General features: G+C 38.0%; 1 protein-coding gene across 1 annotated transcript in view; it reads right to left on the reverse strand.

Annotated features, from left to right (window-relative positions):
• The window catches only part of LOC126619706 (vegetative cell wall protein gp1-like), a 78,264-nt gene extending 53,724 nt beyond the window's left edge, over nt 1-24,540 (reverse strand). The window contains exons 1-3 of the mRNA XM_050288125.1: nt 24,346-24,540; nt 24,033-24,188; nt 23,709-23,876 (exon numbers count right to left, since the gene is read on the reverse strand). Coding sequence (XP_050144082.1) covers nt 23,709-23,876; nt 24,033-24,188; nt 24,346-24,540 — 519 coding nt within the window. The remainder of the gene's footprint in view (nt 1-23,708; nt 23,877-24,032; nt 24,189-24,345) is intronic.
• Nucleotides 24,541-24,761: the final 221 nt, after the last annotated feature.

Raw genomic sequence — 24,761 nt, forward strand, 5'->3', positions numbered from 1 at the left:
TTCTTCATTGCTATCTTGTTGTTCTGAGCTTCTAGCTTATCGACTTTAGCTTGAAGAGCAACCCTCTTTCCTTCCTTCTTTCGTTGCTTCGTACTAGGTGCAAGAGGAGTGTTATTCTGTGTGTTGTGGCTTCCTTCGCTCCCCATGTTGGAGAGGGATGCCTAGTCAAAAGAAAGTGTACGAATGGTGGAAATCAGCTTGACAAAGCTAAAGAGAGTGGTAATAAGTGTCGTTCCCACAGACGGCGCCAAATGTTGATGCACAAAATCAGTGTGGACTTTGGTATAATAGAAAATGTCAAGTTTGTGACCTTCGCTAGATTGCTTCGGTCATTAGTGTGGATAAGTATGTAAATGGATAGAGACAAGGAAGCAAACACATTATGTACGTGGTTCACCCATATTGGCTACGTCGATGGAGTAGAAGAGTTCTCATTAATTGTGAAGGGTTTACACAAGTACATAGGTTCAAGCTCTCCTTTAGTGAGTACAAGTGAATGATTTAGTACAAATGACATTCGGAAATATTGTGGGAGAATGATCTCCTTTTATAGAAAAGTTTCTAGTTTTATTCTGACATTAACACGTGTCGTATTGTGATTGGCTTCTGATGTTGACACGTGTCACGCTGTGATTGGCTTCTGATGTTGACACGTGTCGCACTGTGATTGGCTTCTGATGTCGACACATGCCGCACTATGATTGGCCTCCATGGTTGGAGGAAAACTCTTCTGGGTCCTTGACGGTATAACGTTGACCAGTACTCAGTAGTTTCGGGATTGGTCAAGTATGGTACAAACAATATATATATATATATATATATATATATATATATATAAATTGTACAAAAAAAATTAATTATTAAAAAACACTATTTATATGACAAAAATACGTTTGCATTATTTTGGATTGCTTTTGAACTTTTTTTGTTTTGGGAGCATTTTTATCCACTTTTTTTTGTGAAGCTTGCGACCCAAAAACACTATTCACTTTAGTGTTGGCTTTAAATACAAAGATTATAGAAGAAAATCAATATATAAAATATAGACCTTAAATCCTACGGAAAAAATTCTTCTCGTGTTCATCAAATATGAACGGTTGTGCAGGCCTTTTTTCAAAATAATATAAATGTAAACAAAAAACGACAATTCTAATATTTTATCAATAAATATGAATTGAGCATCCATTTTACTGGAAGAGGATCTCTCCTGAGCTCGGGATGGGGATCATTTTGACCAGCCCATTTGGATCGTTCAAATTTAATCTAACAGCACCAAACAGGAGTGCTCTTTAAAAGTTATAATAATTACAACCGTTGGATTAAGTTTGAACGGCCCAGATGGGTTGGTCAGGAGCATCCTCTTCCCATTTTACTAACAATAAAATTGAATATCACAAAAATTTATATTAAATAATTTGTAAGTTTTGTTTTGCTTTTTCTTCTTCTACCTTGATGAGCAGTAGCCCAGAATTTAGATCGTGGGTGGATTTTCTCAATCAAGATTTAATTGAGGATTGAGATGATTTTAATTATGTTTCTGAAATTGGATTTTTATTTTTTTTTCATTTCATGATAGTTGAAGAAGATTGGCATTGTTTTTTCCATAATCTTATGAAGAAAAACATGTGGGGGAAGAAGACTGCAACGGCAAAGAGGGAAGGAAAGTGAAAGGGAGGAGGAGAGGAAAATATATGAACTGTTAGATCAATCTTATGGTGTATCTAAATTACATATGAGAAATTTTATTCGAACCGTACTTGTGTATCTCTACACCCAACTTATAAAAAAATTTCACCAAACTTCCAGTTTTGCCCTTAATTAATAGCAGAGAAAATTTAGATTGGACCTAAAACCCACAAACATCGAAAAAGTTCTTTATTTTTATCTCTAGACCCCTTCCATACATTCTGGTGAATCTAGCCCAAGAGCCGGCGACAATTTCCCGACGTTTTCGACAGCCACCATACTCTCCACTATGATCATAGAGTAAATCAAGCTTGGGGATGGGAAGCATTTGCGCAAGAAGAGCTAAACCTACTACTAGCTAGTGCTAAATTTCACATATCAAACATCAAAGGAAGATTCTTAAAGGCTAGGTATGATGATGATGCTAATTATATTGAACAGAACGAGAAGATCTTGAATCCGGACAAGAAATTTTCTCAGCAAATACTCTTTGTCTGAGGTTAAACAAGGGTGAGATAGAAGTTAAGCATATTCATGAACAAGAATTGATTGAATCCCCAAAAATTGAAGGAAATTCTAGAAACAAAAGAAAAGGAAAAAGAGGTGAAGGGGAATGGTGGCCGTTGACAACGTCGGTGAAAGTGTAACTGGCGTCTGAGTTGAGTTTACATAAATAAATGGATGGGTGTAGAGATAAAAATAGTGTTTTGTTGTTCATGGGTTTTGGGTTTTAATATAATTTTTTTATTACTTATTTAAGGGCAAATTTGGAAATGTGATAGAGAAATTTTATAAGTTGAGTGTAAAGATACAACAAACGGGTTTGAACAAAATTTCTCATTATATATTAATAAAACACTCATTGTCAACCAAAATCCTATGAAATTACCAGTTTAACCCTCTAATTAAAACTGAACATGAATAAGAAATATGGGCAGAAATTTAATTGTACACAACTAAATTTTGTTTTTGTTAAAGTCTCACCTACATGTAATCCTAACATATCTCTAATTAAAAACTTAAAAAAAAAAACAACTTCCCACTCCCACATTCTCTATTACTATCTTCCTCTCTCCTTCTACTTCAAAAACAAAAATAAAAAACTTTCACACACATTTGTGTGTGTGTCCATATGCTAGTCTTAATTAATAGAAGAGAAAATTATGAAAAATTTAAATGATAAATATTATATTTAAAAATTACCACATGGCGAGTTTTGACTGGATTGTAGTGTTACTCAGCAAAATTCAGTAAGAACCCAAGCCCCACACAAGTTTTTCTCCTAAATATGGACAACCACCGTATAAAATAGGGATACAATAAATATAAGGACAAAATGATTCTCCAGTGAATCGGAAAGTAAGTCCCTAAAGTATAGTGACTCGCCGAATATGTGATATTCCATATCGCCCAGGGGAGTGATCCTTATATGTATATTCTCATCCTTACCTAGCACGAGGCCTTTTAGGAGCTCACTGCCTTCGGGTTCCGTAAGAACTTCGAAGTTAAGCGAGAAGAGGGCCAGAGCACTCCCAGGATGGGTGACCCACTGGGAAGTTGCTCGTGAGTTCCCAGAAACAAAACCGTGAAGGCGTGATCGGAGCCCAAAGCGGACAATATCGTACTACAGTAGTAGAGCGGGCCTGGGAAGTGATCCGCCCCGGGCCTTGATGTGACAATTGGTATCAGAGCCTAACCATGGCTGTGGTGTGCTGACAAGGTCGTTGGGCCCCTTAAGGGGGTGGATTGTGATATCCCATATCGCCCAGGGGTGGGATCCTTATATGTATATTCTTATCAATTTTCCTAATGGAGTTGCGATTCTTGTTGTTGTTGTACTTGGACTCAGATGATGAATATCCAATCTTGTTTGGATAAACAAACTCCTTGAACTTCACCTGGGTCTGGCACTCGATGGTAATACCCTAGCACCTTGTCCACGAACTTTTCGGTAGAGGTGAACTTAGCCTCTTGCTTGTAGCCAAGGAAGAAAATATCGATAATATCGGCGAAATATCGCCGATATTATCGTTTTTTTGGAGGTCCGAAATTTTTTTAACTATCCAAATGATTTTCGTCAAAATATCACGATATTATCGATATTATCGATAATATCACGATATTTTCGATATTATCGATAATATCGCGACATAATACTAAAAAATACTTAAATATGTTGAGAAAACTCAACACATACTTCACTTGATCATAGCCCAAAGGCCGAACAAGCTTGGATTTTCTCAATAGGGGGGATGTGGGTTTTATAGGAAAATTTGCTTGCTCACTGCCCTCACATGGGCGATGTGGGACTCGCCCAATGGGAGAGAAAATCAGAATTTTCGGTCGAAAATTTACACCCACTTTAAACAGCCATAACTTTGTCAAAACTCAACTAAATCAAGCAAGACAAAAACGAAAGTTGTAGCCCTCGAAGAGAAGAAGAGAATGGTACCTCACACGATGTCTGAATCGTCGTGGTTTGGCCGGAAAATGCCTCGAAATTCACTGAGGTCGCCGGAAACTGGGTAAGATTCAAATGAGTATAACTTTTTCAATACTCAACGAAATTGAGTGAAACAAAAAGGAAAGTTGTACTACTCGACGAGAAGAAGAGATTGATACCTTGAACGCCGGCCAACTCGCCGTGGTTTGGCCGAAAATTGTCTCGAAAGCCACTGAGGTCGTCGGAAACTGGGTAAGATTCAAATGAGTATAACTTTTTCAATAAGTAACGCAATTGAGTGAAAAAAAAGGAAAGTTGTAGCCCTCGAAGAAACAAAGAGAATGGTACCTCACACGACATCTGACTCGTTGTGGTTTGGCTGGAAATTGCCTCTAACGCCACTGAGGTCACCGGAAACTGGGTAAGATTCAAATGAGTATAACTTTTTCAATACTCAACGAAATTGAGTGAAACAAAAAGGAAAATTGTACTACTCGACGAGACAAAGAGATTAATATCTTGCACGCAGGCCAAAATTCAATTGACACACTCCTGGCTTCCAAAATTCAATTCTTTTACTTTATATAAACTTGAAAAAACATAATCGGCATCCAAATTAAAGTTTAGTCTTATTCAATGTATTGATTTTCAATCGTTAATTGATATACTATAATTTGGAACTTCAACGCCTAGACGCATGCTTATGTGTAAGAAATTTAAAATGTCAAATTCGGCACATTATTCTTCATCATTTTATTCACTTCCCTTTTTTTTTTTTTTTTAATATCCTAAATAAAACCTCCAAATATTGTACTAATTAATTATATATAAATGATTTTGGTGTGTTTAAACTTCTTTCATTAATTACTACATATTTTCTACACTCACAATGTTTGCCAGCTCGCTATATAATCAACTTAAATCAGTTAAATCCATCATGCAATGCATTTCCTTCCAATTTTTTGTGATAAACTAATAGATAATTGACTAAATAAACATCCTACAAAGTTTCATTAAAAATTTCCAAGTTTTTCTTACAATTTCCGTGGTTTCCATGTAATTTTTATCGATATCGATATTATCCCGATATTTCCATCGATATTTCCGTGTTTTCGGACTACCGATATTACCGATATTTTCTTCCTTGCTTGTAGCCCAACTGACTAGTGCTCTTGTTCGTTAACTGTCTAGCCTTGTAATTTTCAGTGTAATGGCTTGAGGCTCTACCATATTCATCATTGTACGAAGATCGAGCTTTACTCTGAACTTCTCTGGACTCATTGAGCTTTGGTTTCCTCAAGGGCATCACTTTAAGGTAGCCAATTGTGTCACTGCATGCATACGCAGGCTGCTTCGTATCTTTCTTATTCATCATTATATTGATTCAGAGGTTTATGTTTAATTTTTAAACTTTGAAACAAATCTCACAAAGTATTGTGAATTTCGAAGTGTCTTTAGCCTTGTCAAATCTTATAAACAGTTCTTAACTATTCTTGAGCTTAGACCTGTTTCCTTTTGGCTAAGAAACCCGTCAACCTTATTGTGATGATTAGCCAACTAATCATAATCAGTGACTCCTATTTCTGCATCTTTACCTTATTTCGTTTATTCGTTTCTCAATGTAAAACTGGATCATGCCAGAACATTACACAGTGGGTGTTAAAAAAAAATGTTTGTTTTCGGCGTGGTTCCTGGTTCAAATCTCGATATCTTGTACTCTAGACTTTAATGGACTTGTTTTAACCCTCAAATTCTTGAGTGTTCTTTCAGCCTTCTTGACATGGTTTCTTGCTCAATCAGTGAGGAATTCACAATCGATCGATTCGGTGGAAGTGTGCGCCCAATTCTTATCAATTTGGATAGGAATGTTGGGAGCATAACCTTTTCACAAGTTTAACAGAAACAGTTCCTCGTGGGTCGAAAGCTTGAGTCGTCTTTTGGTAAGAGACTGGTGAAGATTGTGGTGCAGGTGAGCAGCAAATTACATCACTATCTTGACGCTGAATTGAATGGTCACCACTCATTATCTTGCTACAATTCATAACCATCATATCGTACTCTGGTAGATCTTTTCAATGATGTGATGTGTTCGCCTCAACGCAGATTTCCACTACCTAGCACCAGGACCCATCGGTTCGCGAGCACGTAGGCGTGAAGTTTGTGCGATCTTTTAGTAAGAGTTGGATGAAGGTTTTAGTACAAAAGGTTAGCGGATTGTATCACCATCTTATTATAATTCATGGGCATCACATTGGTTATTTTCCAACGATATGTTTTCGTCTCAATGCATCTTTCCACTGCTTGACTTCCGAACCTTATTGTTGTGAGTACGTGGTTGTCGAAACACTTCTAGCATATCTGTTTGGTGCATTCTGGGATGGCACTACAGCACGGTCGAGGCGAGAATTGGATAATCTTTACACTTTTCTCGAAAGGTGTGTACTCTATTTTGATTTTAGGTTAACCATTTGCGAGTCGTTCTTATTTCCATCAACTTTGGCCTTGTTTGACTAGAATCTGCAGCTAAACAAAAATGGAGAGGTGGTTTGAGCACCACAACAGCCCCTAAGAAGTACTGCTTGTAGAGGAAGATGACTTATCGTTTTCTGCTTGCTTAGCTCGAGCTTTTGGGTCTACTACTAACATGGTAACCACTTCTCTTGAAATCCCAAGGTACAGTTTTCAAAAGGGTTCTTTACTGGTGAAACACTGGAGTAGTTAGTCACATATGGAAGAACTGAGGAGGATAAGATGCTTGGTGCTGGATAAAGTTTTACAACGATAGTTCTTATTTTGTTCGGTTTGAGTATGGCAGTTGTTGTGACATGGTATGAAGGTTTCTTCAGGCAACACTAGTTGGCAGGGGAGTATTGTGAATTGGTATTCAGAGGATCGAATTTACGACTTGTGAAATTGTGCACCCTCAGGAAATTACTGCTTGCTTATCAAGACAACAAATGTGTGATCGATATCGCGGGCGGCCGACTGTGGTATCAATAGCTTATTCGTTGGGTTCGTTAAGCAAGTGGGTAGGAATACCCGTCTTTAGCAGTGGTTACAGATTTGTTATTGTTGGGACTCGATCCAAAGACACATCTATTCTTGGAGTACGTGAGGTTACGAATTCTTGGGCGAGACTCTCTCTCGTTTTTTTTTTCTTTTCAGTTTTGGTTTTCAGTATAAGTATTTTAACTTCCTTTAATTTAGTTATTTGTTTTTGGTCATTACAAATGTTTTGAGGAAAGTGTTTTCCGTTTTCAATTTTAAGTTCAGCACGAGTTTTCAAGCTATATGTTAGTACATAGTTATTTTAATGCTATCGTATTTTACGTACGTACTTTTGACCCTACGTCAATATATGTTTTCGACTTTATATCCTTATAAGTATGTTTCTACTTTTACATTGATGGGGAAGAAAGTGAGAGCTTGGAGGCAAGATAGAGGATTTTGCAAACTGCTCGTGACGGTGTGGCATATTCTCTTTGATGCACCCACTCTGACTTGATTTCTCTTTATACATATATTCTTCTTCCTATTTTCGAGTATTTCAGTTTAGTATGTGATTTTAAATTTCGGGGACGAAATTCTTTTAAGGGGGGTAGATTGTTACACCCACCCCTAATTTAAATTATATTTTCACTAAGTTTAAGATTATCTTTCTTTTAAAATTGTTTTTGGGTCTTAAATGGTGTGCCCAAGGGGGCCCACCCCTTGTTTTGTCCCATGTTCCCTTCCCATTTTCCTTCTTTTTCTGATTTTTTTATAACTCTCTCTCTTTCTCTTTCTCTCTTATCTCTCATTCTCGACAACTCTCTCCACTCCTCTCCGATACACTCTCCACACCCACACTCAATTACACACACACACCCTAGGACCCTCCCAAGCAAGAACTCGAACCCAGGACAGGTCCTTGGTGCACCACAGTGGCAGATACCACTGTTCTCTTCCTCCCTCATCGAACTCCGGTGAGTTCCTTGAATTTTCAACCTTGGTAAGCTTCATGACTCTCTATAATCTTCCTATTTATCGATCAAACTCTAGTTAGAACTCATTTTAGGTGCTTTGGTGAAGGTTTGTAGTGAGAAACAACTCGGAGATTTGTTTTTCCAGTTTTACCAGCGAGTTTGAAGAATTTCGAGCCAATTTCCAGCCAAACTACAGCGAGTTGGCCAGCGTGAAATGTATCAATCTCTTTGTCTCGCTGAGTACTACAACTTTCCTTTTTGTTTCACCCAATTTCGTTGAGTAGTGAAGAAGTTATACTTATTTGAATCTTACCCAGTTTCCGGCGACCTTCAAGGCTTTCAAGGTATTTTCCGGTCAAACCACGGAAAATTAGACATCATGTGAGGTACCATTCTCTTCATCTCTTCGAGAACTACAACTTTCATTTTTGAATCACTCGATTTCGTTGAGTTTTGACAAAGTTATGGCCATTTAAAGTTGGTGTAGATTTCCGGCCGAAATCCGGCCTTCTCTTTCAAATGAGTCCAGCGACCCACAATTGGAACTCGGGCCGGGCTTTCAAGCCCCAAAGCCCTTTCGAAACAGGCCTTCGGGCCGTTGAGCCTAAGCCCAAAACCTTAGGGCAACCCAATCTTTTTATTTTGTTATTTATTTTATTTGTTTATTTTCTGTTAGAAACCCAAAGGCCCTTGGGCCATTCAGTTAGGGCCTTAGGCCCATGGACTCTTTTAATCCTTAAAACCCTAAGCCCTTTTTCCCTTAAACCCTAACCCAAATCCTTTTATTTTTATTTATATTAATTGTTTGAAACTAAACCCAAACTATTAAAGCCCAACCATTTTTAAAAGCTTAACCCAAACCCCTTAGCCCTTAGCCTAAACCCATTAACCCATTATTCTAGAACTTAACCTTAAACCAAGTTCTAAACCCTAAAACCCCTAGGCTTAACCCAACACCCTTAAGACCCAAGTCTTATCCGGCGGAATATACTGAGGAATATTCTCTAGAATATTCCCATGTTGACTTTTACGAAATTTATCCGGGACCCTTCTTAGGGTAATTCGACGTTCTGAATCCGTTTCCAATGTCTGTTTTCCCAAATTCAATGGCTATTATATAGTTTTATTTATTGGACTCTTTATGTGCTTAGGGGCAATTATAGTGACGTTTCTGTCTTCGCTAGTTGCGTGGCTCTTCGGCGGCGAAGTATTGTGAGTGGACCCCTTCTAAAAATGCATGTTTTAATAGTAGAAATGCATACATGGAAAAGCATGATTTAATGATTATGTTCTATGAAACGCTTTGAGATAACATGCTTACTGAGACTATTTTGAATTATTACTATTTTTCCTATAACCCATGTTCTTATAGAATATCCGATGGATGACGATATGATATTTAGAATATGTTTCGAACACCTCTTTATAGTATAGATGATGGATGACTTTATACTATGAAGTTGCTTTTCAAGATATATATGTTCAGTGGTTTTGTACTTACCTAGTGGTCCTTTCCGCTACGGGACGTAGGGATAGATTCTGGTCCGTCCCGGACGACGGTTTGGTGTTGGCATAGGGCTTGGAGTATGTTTCCTCTGGCTATTTAGCACAGGGATGGGGAGCCGGCATGGGGCTTGAAGTGCATTTTCCTCTGACTATCTGCTTAGAGACGGGGAGCCGACATGGGGCCTGGGGGTTATCGGACAATTCACTAGTGATTATTATATATAGAAGTTATGATTTGAGACATTGCACGTCATGCTAGGTTTCGGAAAACCTATGTTTATCATTATTTATGTGTTTTCATAAAACCTGAGGGTTAGCATGTTGATAACTGTTTTACTATATATATATATATATATATATATATATATATATATATATATATATATATCAACTTGGTCCACTCATGTTTATTTTGCACCCCCTTCAGGACTTAGAATCAAGGCATATAATCCCGGCATCCAGGCACTTCTGCATCGGCATCTTCGAGTCCTCCGGTGTAGGACCCATTCCTTTGTTCATCTAATTTTATATTATTTCCTTTAGTATTCTAGTTAGTTGTATGCTCTAAACATGTTCCTTAAATGCTTATTTTTTTTTATTCTTTCATATTTATAAGTCTTAGTTATCCTTTATTTTCAGCAATTGCACTCAATAATTGGTTTCCTCACATTCGGGTGTCAGCCAGCACGTGCCTTTCTTGGTATTCAGGGAATATCGGGATTGGGGCGTGTCAGTTTCCACCCCTTAAGGGGGGTGGATTATGATATCCCATATCGTCCGGGGGAGTAATCCTTATATGTATATTTTCATCCTTACCTAGCACAAGGCTTTTTGGGAGTTCATTGGCTTAGGGTTCTGTAGGAACTCCGAAGTTAAGCGAGAAGGGGGCCAGAGCACTCCCAGGATAGGTGACCCACTGGGAAGTTGCTCGTGAGTTCCCAGAAACAAAACCGTGAGGGCGTGGTCGGGGCCCAAATAAGACAATATCGTGCTACGTTGGTGGAGCAGGCCCGATAAGTGATCCGCCCCGAGCCAGGATGTGACAGGATACGTAGTGTATGTCCTCATATGTAGGGATTGTATAGGGACAACCTTGAGTGGAAAAAGAGGCCAACAATCTTGATTGTAGCTTTTAATGTTTTTAATTAATTAAAAAATGGTTAACATAAACAAAAAAAATGTGTATCTTGAATGGAAAATGAGACCCACAATCTTGATTGAAGATTTTGCTTTTAATGCTTTTAATTAATTAAAAAAATGTTAACATAAGCACAAAATGTGCACGTAATTAAATTATCACGTAAAACCATAAAAACTTTAAATGTAGAGATTCTACCATAAGGACTCTACCATTGGAGGCAATATTCCTTTAAGGACACAAAGATTCCCTTTAAATCCTTAAAATGAATACTCAAAAGTGGTGGGAATCCCTAAATAAGGATTTCCATTGGAGATGCTCTAAGGGGAGCTAAATTGTCATTAGAAAACATTGTACAATGTGGAAAGCCATTGGTTGACCTATTTGTCTAGTGGAGGCTGCACCCCACTAATTATTTATTTTCATTTGTCATATCTGTGAAGTTTAGCTTTATTGTTTGACATCGCTTGTCAAATGCTGTAAATTGTACCACACATGCTCTAGTTAGTTTTAGGGTTTTAATTTCTTCTCTGGGACCATGCTATTGGAAATATCACTTCAAGAACTTAATTTCTTTCATCAAATGTTTGTTCATACATCTGCATTTCATGCAATTATTTCCAGTTCATTCTGTATACTGGTTTTGTCTAGTGAAAATTTCTCGTTACTTTCACTCGAGTTGGGCACACACTTTAAGACAACCCACATGGGATTTCTGACAGCTTTTTCCCTAAGAGTGTTTTTCAACCTTAGATCTTTTCTGATTACTTTTGCACATGACGTGTGGTCTTTTCTTTCCCTTTCTTTGTCTGAAACAAAGCCCACTATAAAAGCTTCATTTAGGGTTTCATTTTCACTTGGCTAGGAGATCTACAGTTTTTTTAGAATGATTATTTTCAACTGGGAGCTGCTCCTTTTATTCTTACTTGAAAACCCTAGCCACAAAATCACATTCATGCACTAAATACCCAGATCTAGTGGCGAAGCCAGGAATTGTGGAGGGGAGGGGCGAGTTTAAAAGCGTAAATGGTCTCGAAAAAAATATAGACAACCAAATCCTTTTAAATAGTAGACAATATTAATATCGTTCACAATTTATCAATACAGACAAATTATAATTGTTGGTGACAAAATTTTATGTTATAAAAAAGTCGCATAATCAACTTATTATCGATAAAAGCAAAAAACAAGAAGGCGCAACAGCATCCCTGTTGTCTTGTAGTATACACAAAAAGACCAAAAAAATCAGATATCCATCCAAAGGAATCATAGGCAAGATATCAATATTTTTGGGAGGGGATAACCTAAAATAATATCCTAGCCCAATCCTTTTTCAATAAGAAAATAGGTGTTTGAAATTTAGTGATTAATTTGCAAATTTTCCATCCGCTGTTAAGGTAGAAATTTCTTGTCCGGCTGCCGGACCATGTATCCATACGGCTCCTGATACAAATATAACCATCCTTATTGTATATGGAGAGGTTCTTCAATGTATCCGAAATATAGAATGAAACAACATACATTGTCTCAAAATTGAAATTGAAATAGAACTAGGAATATATCTCAAAACCTTGAAAGTTTCAAAATGTATTGTGTTATTCAAGTTTGAACTATTTAGAATGACAAACTAGTAGTCAATACATATGTTAGTATGAATGAAGTTCCAAATTTGAAATAATTCTCTCAAAAATAACACTCCACCTTTTCTTTTCTTTTTTTGAATAAAATCTTTTTTCCTGTAACGAGTTGGAAGCTTGAACCCATATAGGCATATATATTTACAGTTTGTGGTTTGGAGAGATCTTTTGACTTTTTGAAAGGGCAAAGATTGAATTCCAATTTTGGGGGCAGCTTCTTGCTGCTGCTATCTGATTGGATTCGAAAGTGGGCAACACGTGGTGAGATGAGTGAACGTTCCTTCAATTATTTATTATTTTAACTAGCCAATGAAACGGTGTCATCCCACTAATGGGAATTCTAAAAAAAATTTAACCAGGACCTATATGACGTCATTTTGTCCTGGCCTTTTAAAATAAAATTAAAACCCTTCCGCACAGCAGAGCTGCGCAGCAACAGGGAAACCATAACTGCAATAAACCCAGAACTTCCGACGAGACCAGAGGGGCTGAACCATCGCTCCTGGACTTGTTTTCTGGCGAGAGGAGGGGCAGCTGCCCCTCTTGGCCCCTATGTAGCTTCGCCCTTACCCAGATCATTGCATATTATGGTTGCATTATTTTTGTGATTTTGATCTTTGTTTTAGGTCAAGCTTTTCAAATCTTGAGCTCACCTCCTTTTGGATTTGCATCAGTTTCATCTTTCAAGTGTTTGACTAGTGAAACTGATTAGACAATCGAATCCAGATTCACATCAACTTCATCATAACTTTATTTTCATAAGTTGATTGGATTCTCGATGCCACAAGGTGAAAAGCTTAAGAGGAGTTGCCACTTCGTGAAGACCGAAGGAGTTCACTTCGGTAAGGTTGTACAAAGGTACAAGCTGCTCCGTGGATTAGGATCTAGGAATTGAGTTTGTGTTGTTACTTTGTAAGAATCTTGATTTCACTAGTGGATGAGACTCAGTGAAGAGTCCCCAATTTTTTAACCCAGAGGTGGATTGTTTTGTTCAAAAACATCCCGTGCAATTTATTGCTTTTCTAGTTTACTTATCTTCCTTTTGTTTGTGATTTATGCTCATCATTATCCACAAATAGATAAGTCCTTACAACTAAGCTTGTTAGTATTAAAATGTGCACCAAACTGGATCTTAGTTAACTAGGAACTTTTTAGTAAACTGTGCTTCAATTTGACTTCTTCTGCTGTGAGTAAACGAACATATATGAGCTTAGTACTAGTCAGACAAACACATATATAATTTTTTAATTTACAGATTATTCCATCTGGTACCAATTTCAATATCTCATTAATTGGGTTGCTTCAAATAGCCAATTTCACACTTTTTTGTATTTTTCATTTATTAGTTATTTAAAAGAAGAAAGGAAAAAGAAAGCCATTATAGATCGGCTACATCTCTCTTACGTTTGTTGCTCTAATCATAGAAATTAAAATCACTGGCAACTCAAATATTAGCTTCGTAGCAAAAGTACCGAGATACCCCTAAGGTAATGGAAAACATGTAGGAGTAGAGCATCATAGGGGTGGGCACTTAGAATCGAAAACCGAAACCGAAACCGAAACACGAATCAAATCGAACCGCACCGAACGGTTTGGTTTTGCAGTTTTGAAACGGTTTCGGTTTTAAAACCGAACCGCAACATAGAAAACGGTTTGGTTTCGGTTTTGGCTTTTGAAAACCGCACCGAAATCGAACCGCACCGTAAATATTAATAAACATTTAATTAAATGTCCATATTAGATTTCATGTTTTAATTGGTCGTTTGTTAAAATCCATACACTTAGTATGGACTCAACCACACTAGAATATCATCATTCATCACTTTCTATTTTTCATTAACTTGAAGGACCTTTGTTATTTTATACCATCACACACACATATATGTACAAGGGTGGACTAATCTTGTTATCAAGAGTCGAACAATGATCTACTATAGGCCATTCATTTGAAGCATGATATCACATATTCTAGTATGAAAATTTCGCTCACGTTTAATGAATTCAAATTTATCCAACTTGTTTTATGAAAAATATTGTAAGGGACACCTTTTTGTTGCACAAACATGTTTTAACATCACAACTACATGCAACATGCTAATTGTTTACATAACAAATGTCATTTTCCTATTACTATTGGGAAATGCTTTTTAATATGTTAAAATGCAAATTGTACATTTTTTCTTAAAAACCAAACCGAAACTGTTTGAAACCGCACCGAACCGAACCAAACGGTTTGGTTTCATTTTGGTTTTGGTTTCAAAACCGCACCGAACCAAACCGCAAAAACTTGCGGTTTTGGTTTTGGTTTCACTCAAAACCGCACCAAACCGAACCGCGCCCACCCCTAGAGCATCATGTAGCATATTCCAAATTAGGTATTGGACTTTAGAACCCTCTTTTGCTACACCACTCACCACTGTGGGGGCCCACAGATTTGTGGCATGGCTGTCACTTAATTTTTTTTCTTTTTTATGTCGAACGATAACGTTAATAAGTTAGAGGTTAAATTAACTACCAATAAAATTCAAACTCACAACGTCATACAAAAATACAATATCTTTCCATCATTATTATAAAAGGCCACTTGTATGTCACTTGTTTAGGTTGCTTGGATAGTAATGAGATTTTCATGACAAGTATTTTTGGCATCTTCAAGTGGTGAAGATCTTGATGTAAATTGAATTCTTGTCAGTTACTTTATTATTCTTTGTTGTTTGTGGTTGCTATACCTTGCCATTAGAAAAGGATCCCCTCCGAATCCATTAGGATCTCCACATTTTAGTCGTTCATCGTGTATTGTATTGTTAGAAATCATTTGAATTTTATTATTTAAAATTAAATACAAATAGTACTTGATGAAAATTGGCCACACAATACACGATGAACGGTTGAGATATAGGGATTCTTAGGATCCCTACATAATGGATCCAGAGGGGATCCTTTTCCCTTGCCATTAACCTTTTTCTTATATCTTACTGTACCTCCTTGAATGCACTATACTTGTAAGGATTTGGATCCGTTCCGAACCTTAGTGTCCAAAGCCTCCTCATCCACAAATCTGAACCGATGATTGGTGTGCAAGTCAAATCAGGATCGTTGGTTGTGTGTTGATTAATGGAGACCGTTGGATTCAATTTGTGTAGCCCAGATTTATAGATGAGGAAGCTCTGAACATTAAGGTTCAGAACGAATCTAAATCCTTCTTGTAATACTCCTTTTTCGAAATACAAAATAATTTCTTTCTCACATGCCTTACCTTTGCAATATCTTTATGCATGTTTATCAAAAGAATAGTATTACAAGGATAGTGCATTCAAGGTGCTACAGTGAGATATAAAAAAAAAAGGTCATGATTATTAAAAATGGAACTTTAACGAAAAGCTCTCAGTACTGTTCACTTTAACGAAAAACCATATTTTTACATTAAAAAGTCAATCCTGGTACTATTCACTTTATCCTTTATTTTGTCTTTATCATTAAAACTCAAAGTTTTCAAACCCTTTTCATTAGTTTTCTTTATTAAAAAGGGCTTTGTACTCCCACCAATGGAGATTTTTTAAGGGGTGTGATATCCACACACCCCATTTTACTTCTCACATACTTTTTTAATTTTTCAGCCGTCGGATCAGATGAATTGAAGAAGATCAACGGATATAAATTATCAAGGGGTGTGTGAGAAGTAAAATGGGATGTGTTGATAGCACATTCCTTTTTTTTAATTGCATGAAGATGGAGACCAGTTGGCCCATGTTGACTGTGATGCAATTATCCAATATGAAAGGATTTGAGAAAAGTAAACATTCAAAAATAAAACAAAGAAGTAGAACTCTTGTATGCGTCAGTGGATGGTTATATTGTTGAGAAGTCAACGATACCGTTCCTAATATCCTGGCTTACTTTTATAAAACTATTTTGTAAATTATTTGTAATTGATTTGTGAATATTTGTAATCCTAGAATGTAGGCTAGGTTACTTCCTTTATAAGCTCTCTCATTGTATAAAGTCACTTAGTCTCAATTGAATAACTTATCTCTGCAAACTATTCTTTGCACGATTCATTACATGGTATCGAGAGCTAGGCTGAAACCCTAGTTCCTTCTGCTGCCTTTTGCTATTTTCACTTTTTTTTTTTTTCCGTCGTCTGCCATGGCCACCCACGCAATTTCTAGAAGCAACTCCAATGCTAAGGCTGATGTTTCCTACCCTCTTTTCATCCATCATTTAGATCATCCAGCCATGATGCTGGTTTCGAAGCCCCTGAATAGGGATAATTATTCAACCTGGTCTCGTGCTATAAAGATCTCGCTGAGTGCCAAAAACAAACTTGGTTTTGTTGATGGTACTGTCACACAACCTTCTGTCAAGACCAAGCCAAACGATCACGCTTCGTGGCAGAGATGCAACAACATGATGGTTGCATGGATTATTAATTCCATTTACTCGGATATTGCTGACAGTATCCTTTATATGACTGATGCTCATACGATTTGGGAGGAATTGCGTGAGCGATATTGTCAAAGTAATGCTCCCCGAATTTTTCAACTACAACAGGACATTGCTTCACTTACACAATATCAACTCTCCATTGCTGCGTATTACATGAAGATGAAGAGTTTGTGGGATGAGTTATCGTCCTACAGTGAATTTGTCTCTTGCACTTGTGGAGCACAGAATGAGAGAAACAAGTTGATGCAGTTTCTCATGGGACTTAATGACTCTTATAATGAAGTTCGAGGGCAGCTTTTGTTGATGAATCCCCTACCTACAGTTCGTCAAGCTTATGCATCAATTTCCCAGGAAGAGAAGTACAGAAGCCTTGCTTCTTCTCGAGTTACTACAGACACAGCAGTCATGGTTGTGTGTCAAAGTGGTTCGAAGTCTTCTACCCGCAAACCTTTGCATTGCACTCATTGCGATCAAGACTACCATACCATTGATACATGTTATCAACTTCATAGGTATCTATTAGGCCACCGTTTGCATAAGGTTAAGCCACAAAAAGGAAACAACAGTCCCAAAAAGGAACGGAGTTCTTCCTCGGCTAATCAAGTTTCGGCAAATGCAGCTACCAATGAGGAGATGCAGTCCGTCATGTCTGGGCTTTCTGATGTCCAGTTTCAATAGGTTCTTCAAATTATGAATAGCCAAGGCAATGATGAACAGCCCCAGGCTAACGCAGCTACGACAGGTTTGTCAAAATCACCTTTGCATCTGCATCGATGGATAATCGACAGTGGTGCAACGGATCATATCACTTCTTCACCATAATTGCTTACTGATGGTGTTAAAAATGAGAAAATGTCTCCTATTTTGTTGCCAAGTGGAGAGCAAGCCCGAATACTTTCCATTGGTCACATCCCTTTGAGTTCTACTTTTAAATTGCAAGATGTGCTATGTGTGCCTAACTTTAAAGTAGATTTGATGTCAGTAAGTCGTATTACAAGTGGATTAAATTGTTCCGTAACTTTTTTTCCTTCTTAGTGTATCATGCAGGACCTAACGACGAGGACGGTGATTGGTTTGGGTAAGCGAAGAAGAGGGTTGTACTACTTGGTGGCATTGGCTCCTGCGAAGTTTGAGCATTCTCGGTGGTTCTGTAACCTTGTGCTCTCACTTACGGAGTTATGGCATCGGCGTTTGGGTCACTTGTCAGCCCCTAGATTAGATTTTATGTTCAAACAATTGTTGCATTTCCCTTTTGTGTCTAATAATGCTTGTGATATTTGTCCCTTAGCCAAGCAACATAGATTACCATTTGGTGTCAGTTCCATTTCATCTAATAAACCATTTGCTTTGATTCACTGTGACATTTGGGGACCCTTTAAAGTTGCCTCTACTTCTCGAGCCAACTATTTCTTAACCATTGTAGACGATTATTCTCGCTTCACATGGATTTTTTTATCCAACACAAAAATGAAACACAACTTATCCCTAAGAATTTTTTCTCTTTTGTCCAAACTCAATTTAACGCTTCTATTTGCCAAATCCGTGTCGACAATGGTGGGGAATTTTTTTCCCTTCATGATTTCTTTAAAGATCATAGAGTCATTTACCAACATTCTTGCGTTTATACGCCTCAACAAAATGGGGTCGTAGAACGCAAGCATCGTCATATACTTCAAACTGCTCGTGCCTTGCGTTTTCAAGCTAATCTTCCTCTCCATTTTTGGGGTGAATGTGTGCTCACTGCCGTTTATCCTATTAACTGTCTTCCCACACCCATTCTTTCCAAGAAAACACCTTTTGAACGTTTATATTCCAAACCACCCACTTTTTCACACCTTAGGGTTTTTGGTTGCCTTGCTTTTGCCACTGATGTCAATGTGTCTCACAAATTTTCTCCCCATGCACACAAATGCATTTTTATAGGCTATCCAATTGGTCAGAAGGCATACAAATTATATAATCTCACCACTCACCACATCTTTACAAGTCGTGATGTTATCTTCCCTGAAACTATATTTCCATATCAAACCTCACCTTCTCCAACTTCACCTCAACCTGTGTCTCACCCTACCCCACTTCTTATACCTCACCTCCTTGACCCTGTGTCACCCTCCGTAATCCACCCACTTGACCTTCTCGCCTTTCCTCCACCTGCGGCTCCTCTTGTACCGCTCTCTTCAGCCAGTGCAGCATTTCTCGCGCCACCTTCTCTTGTTTCCGTGGATGATGCAGCACTACCTGCCCCTGCAGCTCCTGCCCTCACCTTGTCCACACCTGCCGTGCTTTCCCTTGCTTTTACCCCGGTGCTCCGTCGCTCCAACGGTCATTTTTCTCCGCCACCCAAGTTGCGTGACTATGTTTGCCCTACTATCAAGCTTACCTAACCAGCTTCTTCATCGTCTTCGTTGTCTAGTCACACCACAGGTACACGGTATCCACTTTCTAATTACCTCACTTACCATCATTTCTCCCATGCATAACAATCTTTCCTTGCCTATATTACTCGACAGGTTGAACCTCGCATTTACGACGAAGCTGCTCGTTTCCCTCATTGGCAAGCTACCATGACTTCTGATTAAAAGCTTTGGAAGCTAACCGCACTTGGTCTCTTACTCCTCTTCCACGAGGGAAATCTCCCATTGGTTGCCGTTGGGTTTACAAAATCAAACATCGTTCTGATGGCTCCATTGAACTTTATAAGGCACGTTTGGTTGCCAAGGGTTATACCCAGCTTGAGGGTATTGATTTCCATGATATGTTTTCTCCCACTGCCAAAATGGTCATTGTTCGATGTTTATTAGCTCTTGCTGCCTCACGACAGTGGTCCTTCCATCAGTTAGATGTCAACAACGCCTTTCTTCATGGTGACCTTCATGAAGAAATCTATATGACTCCTCCTCCCGGTCTTCGGCGACAGGGGGAGAACTTGGTTTGTCTCCTTAGCAAGTCTCTATATGGGTTGAAACAAGTTTCTCGTCAATGGTTTGCAAAATTTTCTGAAGCTATTCAATCCACAGGCTACGTACAATCCAATGATGACTACTCTTTATTTACTCAGAGTCGAGGCAAGTCTTTTACAGCCCTCTTAATTTATGTCGATGATATTTTGATTACGAGCAATGATTCGAGGGCTATTGATGCCCTAAAATGGTTCCTCATTGGTCGTTTCAAAATCAAGGATCTTGGTGATTTGAAGTACTTTATTGGGATTGAAGTATCACGTTCTAAGAAGGGGATCTTTATTTCTCAACGGAAATATGCTTTAGAAATATTGAAGGATGAAGGTCTCTTGGGAGCTCGCCCCGTGGAATTTCCCATGGAACAGAATCTTAAGCTATCAGACAATGGTGAAATCCTTAAAGACCTGGCCAAATATAGAAGATTGGTGGAACGTCTGATATACCTCACAATCACTAGGCCAGATATAACCTATTCAGTGCATGTGCTGAGTAGGTTTATGCATGAGCCTCGCACACCACACATGGAAGCAGCCCTTCAGATTTTGAAATATATAAAAAATACACCTGAACAAGGTTTGTTCTTCTCTTTTCAAAATGAATTGGTCTTAAATGCATATTTTGATTCGGACTGGGCAGGTTGTCCAACAACACGAAGATCAACTACAGGGTATTGTATTTTTTTGGGCTCTTCATTGATTTCTTGGAGGTTAAAGAGACAAAAGACCGTGTCTTTGTCATCAGCGGAGGCCGAGTATCGAGCCATGGCGGGAACTTGTTGTGAATTATCATGGCTGCGATATTTATTGAAAGACCTAGGTGTACTGCATCAAAAACCGGCTTTGCTTCATTGTAAAACCGGCTTTGCTTCATTGTGACAATAAAGCAGCTATCCACATCGCTGCTAACCCCGTTTTTCATGAGCGCACTAGGCATATAGAAATCGACTGTCACTTCATCCGGGACAAGATACAAGATGGTTCAGTTGTCACAAGATTTGTTCCTTCTTCCAATCAACTTGCAGACGTACTTACGAAGCCATTGGGGAAGGAAACTTTCTCAAGGATTATTCACAAGTTGGGAGTTCTCAATATCCACTCTCCAACTTGAGGGGGAGTGTTGAGAAGTCAACGATTTCGTTCCTGATATCTTGGCTTAGTTTTAAGAAACTATTTTGTGAATTATTTGTAATTGATTTGTGAATATTTGTAATCCTAGAATGTAGGCTAGGTTACTTCCTTGGTAAGCTCTCTCATTGTATAAAGTCACTTAGTCTCAATTAAATAACTTATCTTTGCAAAATATTCTTTGCACGATTCGTTACATATATAGACCCAAATATTATTTTACAAAAGATGCAACCCTTTGTCAAACAAAGAGTGCATTGGACTCATCCAACATTTAGCATCCCCACCTGGACACAATAAAGAATAAATGGATAATGTGATTCCATTTTCTGACGATGGTAAATCATACAATGATGATTAAAAAAAGACTAAAATGTTTTGTAAGTCTTCTCGATTTTTAAAAGATAGGACTGTTATAGTTTTGTCACCAATTGATCCTCTTTTTTTTTTAAATCCATGTCATTCCACACTTACCATTTTTCAAATTTAGCGTGATGCAGTAATAAACTATTAAATTTTATTTGAAAATTAAAATATCAGATAAATATTATAACAACATTCTGACGTTAATCCATTTGTGATTATTTTTAAAATATAAATATAATAAGAAAAATATGATAAATGTAACATCACTTCTCAAATAAAGTCGTCAATCAAAAGCTGGCATGGCAACCAAAAAAAAACAAAAAGTAAAAAACCAGGCAACAAAACGACAACTTCAAAATGCACAGCAGCTCTTTACTGAAACGCCCCTTAAAAAATGGGAGCAAAAGTCGAATCTTCTTTTAAGATTCCCAAAGTTGTTAACGATTTGCAATCATTGAAAACTCAGAAACCCAAAAAAATCTTGTACTTCAGTTCGACTGCATCACTCAAAGTTTGCGGCAATCTTCCCTTGTTCTCACGAAGATTCTTCATTTTTCATGCTGCGTGTGAAATTGGGATGAAAGAAATGAAACAAGTGAGGCTGTTGGCAATTCTGTTGGTGGTTGTTGTTGCAACCCTTTAAGTTGAGAAGGCAATCACCCTCTTTCCAGAATTTCTATTCACAGAGCAACCTTTGCACTTGATGAGCCTGCTTACATTCAAGCCTCTCCTTCTGTTCTTGGATTAAGGGTAAGCATTTCACTAACTACTATTTAGACTCTTAATTCAAAGCCTAATTTGGTTTTGGTGACCCCTTCTGGTCTAATCGCGGAGCGTTATTGACTTGCGATGCTGCCACAGTGTTCATCCTGTGGTTTGGGCTGATGGGTTGATTGTTGATGTTTTAGGGGCAAAACACAGAGTGGGTGAAGTTGGAATTTGGTACCGAAAACCCGAAAATCAATGATTGTATTGGAGTGTTTTCTCCTGCTAATTTCAGGTATATAAACCTGTTCTTGCATTGCCCTTGTGCTTATATTTGAATTCAGTCGAACATTTAGACCTTTTTTTTAATGACTTCCTTCAAATGTTAACAAGAAGAAAATTATCAAGCGTAAATGTAATAAGTTGTTTGGACTTAATCAAAAGTTAACAAGAAGATAAGAAAATTAGAAAAAAAAATCAGAAGATAAGAAAATCAGAAAAAAACTTACCAACAATAAATATGAAAAAAAACTAGACAATAATTAATAAAACAATTCCTAAAATCATTTAGACATATGAATGGAAGAATCTAAATGAATAATTCATATATAAAAAAAGTTTCCAAAAAAAAAAGAGTTCAGTTAAGAATTCTCCAAAACCTAGAATTTCAAACAAAGAATTCTACAAATCATAAAAATTTACAAAATCCAGAAAATTGAAACAGATTTTTACATGCAATAGATCTAGAAGCTACCCGATGTGATGAGGAATCGTCTGACACCAACTTCGAGGGCGGTCGTTGCCGGAATCATCAAAATCCTCGCCGGCAGCCACAGTGTACCAGTTAGTCGCGGGGACAAAAGAGAGAGGAGAGAGAGAAGGGAGAAAGAAGAGTTTGAGGAAAGGGTTCGGTTTTGGTTGGTCTGTGGTTTGAGAAGTTTAGGTACTGCAGCGAGAAAGCGAAGAGCGAAAGCGAACAGAGGGGGAAGAAAAATAAAGAAAAAGAAATTCAGTATATTATAATTTGTACAGACAGGACAGATTGAAATAAAAGAACCAAAGCAAGGGTTGGGTTTTAGTATAGGCAGTGATCTGGGCACCCAAATGCTAACCATATCGTTATAAACGAGCCCTGAACCCTAAAACCCTAAAACCATATCCGTGAAAAAAATGATTTGAACTGTGACATTCTGTATGTAGAGTTTGCTCGAGTCGATATACCTAGGTTTCTGGTATTGTCTGGCATAGACCCAATGAATTGGAAATTTACTGAACTTTTCTACCGTCAGTGATTGCCACATATAAAATGCCTTGCATGCGATATATATAGTATGTATATAGATTATCTCATAAGCTGAAAGAAAACAGTACAGAGATTTGATAACTGATCAGATTACAGAACCAAACTAAAAACCATGACAAACAACTGAGAAAACGAAAAATAGACTGTAGTTTATTGATAACAAAATAACGAAAGCGCCAAAACTAATGGAGCTATAGCTAGCATCCATGGCTTAATTATCCAATAAGCGTCTTGAGTGAGGTTTCCAATGAACATTGGCTTCCCTGCCGAAGAAACTGATGGCAGTTCCTCAGGAGACGCTGCATGATTTGGACCAGAAGGCACAAGCCTCATATGATCATAATTTGCACGTGAAGATGGTGGTGGCGGAGTATATACCTTTGAAGGTGATTCGTCAGGAGACTCTTCATGTTATGGACCAGAAGGCACGAGCCTCATAAGATCATAATTTGGAAGATCATCCAACACTTCTACAGGCGGTTGGGCGAAGTTATGTACAGGATTTGGACCGGTAGGAACCTGCCTCTTTGATTCATACTTTGCAGGATCATCCAACACTTCTACAGGCGGTTGTAGAGGATTTGGACCGGTAGGAACCTGCCTCTTTGATTCATACTTTGCAGGATCATCCAACACTTCTACATGCGGTTGTAGAGGATTTGGACCGGTAGGAACCGGCTTCTTTGATTCATACTTTGCAGGATCATCCAACACTTCTACAGGCGGTTGTAGAGGATTTGGACCCGTAGGAACCTGCCTCCTTGATTCATACTTTGCAGGATCATCCAACACTTCTACAGGCGGTTGTAGAGGATTTGGACCGGTAGGAACCTGCCTCTTTGATTCATACTTTGCAGGATCATCCAACACTTCCACAGGCGGTTGTAGAGGATTTGGACCCGTAGGAACCTGCCAAAACCAAAACAAACAACTGAGAAAACGAAACATAGAGACTGTTGTTTATTGACTATAACAAAATAAAGAAAGTGCCAAAACTAATGGAGTTATAGCTAGCATCCATAGCTTAATTATCTAATAAGTGTCTTGAGTGAGGTTTCCGATGAACCTGCTGTCTCTTTGATTCATAAATTGCAGGATCAGCATCTGGACCGCTAGGAACCTGCCTCTTGATCCAATGCTTCGAGAGTCCATGTTGCTCAGCAAACTTGGTGGACTGTTTGTTTGGGGATCCTTGATCACCAAAACAAGAAGATAGAAAGAGAAGGCAAGTACCAAACAAGTAGGTCTTAGAAAGCTCCATATTTGATTGTTTGATGGCCACTTCTGACAGCCTACTACTCAAGCTAATTTATAGGAAGCTCCTAGTCTCCCTCTCCTTCTCTCTTCTCCTATTTGAACGATCACAGTTAAATCACGTCAACGTTTTGTGTTAATTTTTTAATGACCAGAAGAAGATAAAAAGCAATTTGTGAGAGGAGGAGAGGGAAGATGATGGAAATAGAAGGGGAGAGAATCCTACCC

Source organism: Malus sylvestris, chromosome 4 (assembly GCF_916048215.2).
Source record: "Malus sylvestris chromosome 4, drMalSylv7.2, whole genome shotgun sequence".
Taxonomy (NCBI): Eukaryota; Viridiplantae; Streptophyta; class Magnoliopsida; order Rosales; family Rosaceae; genus Malus; species Malus sylvestris.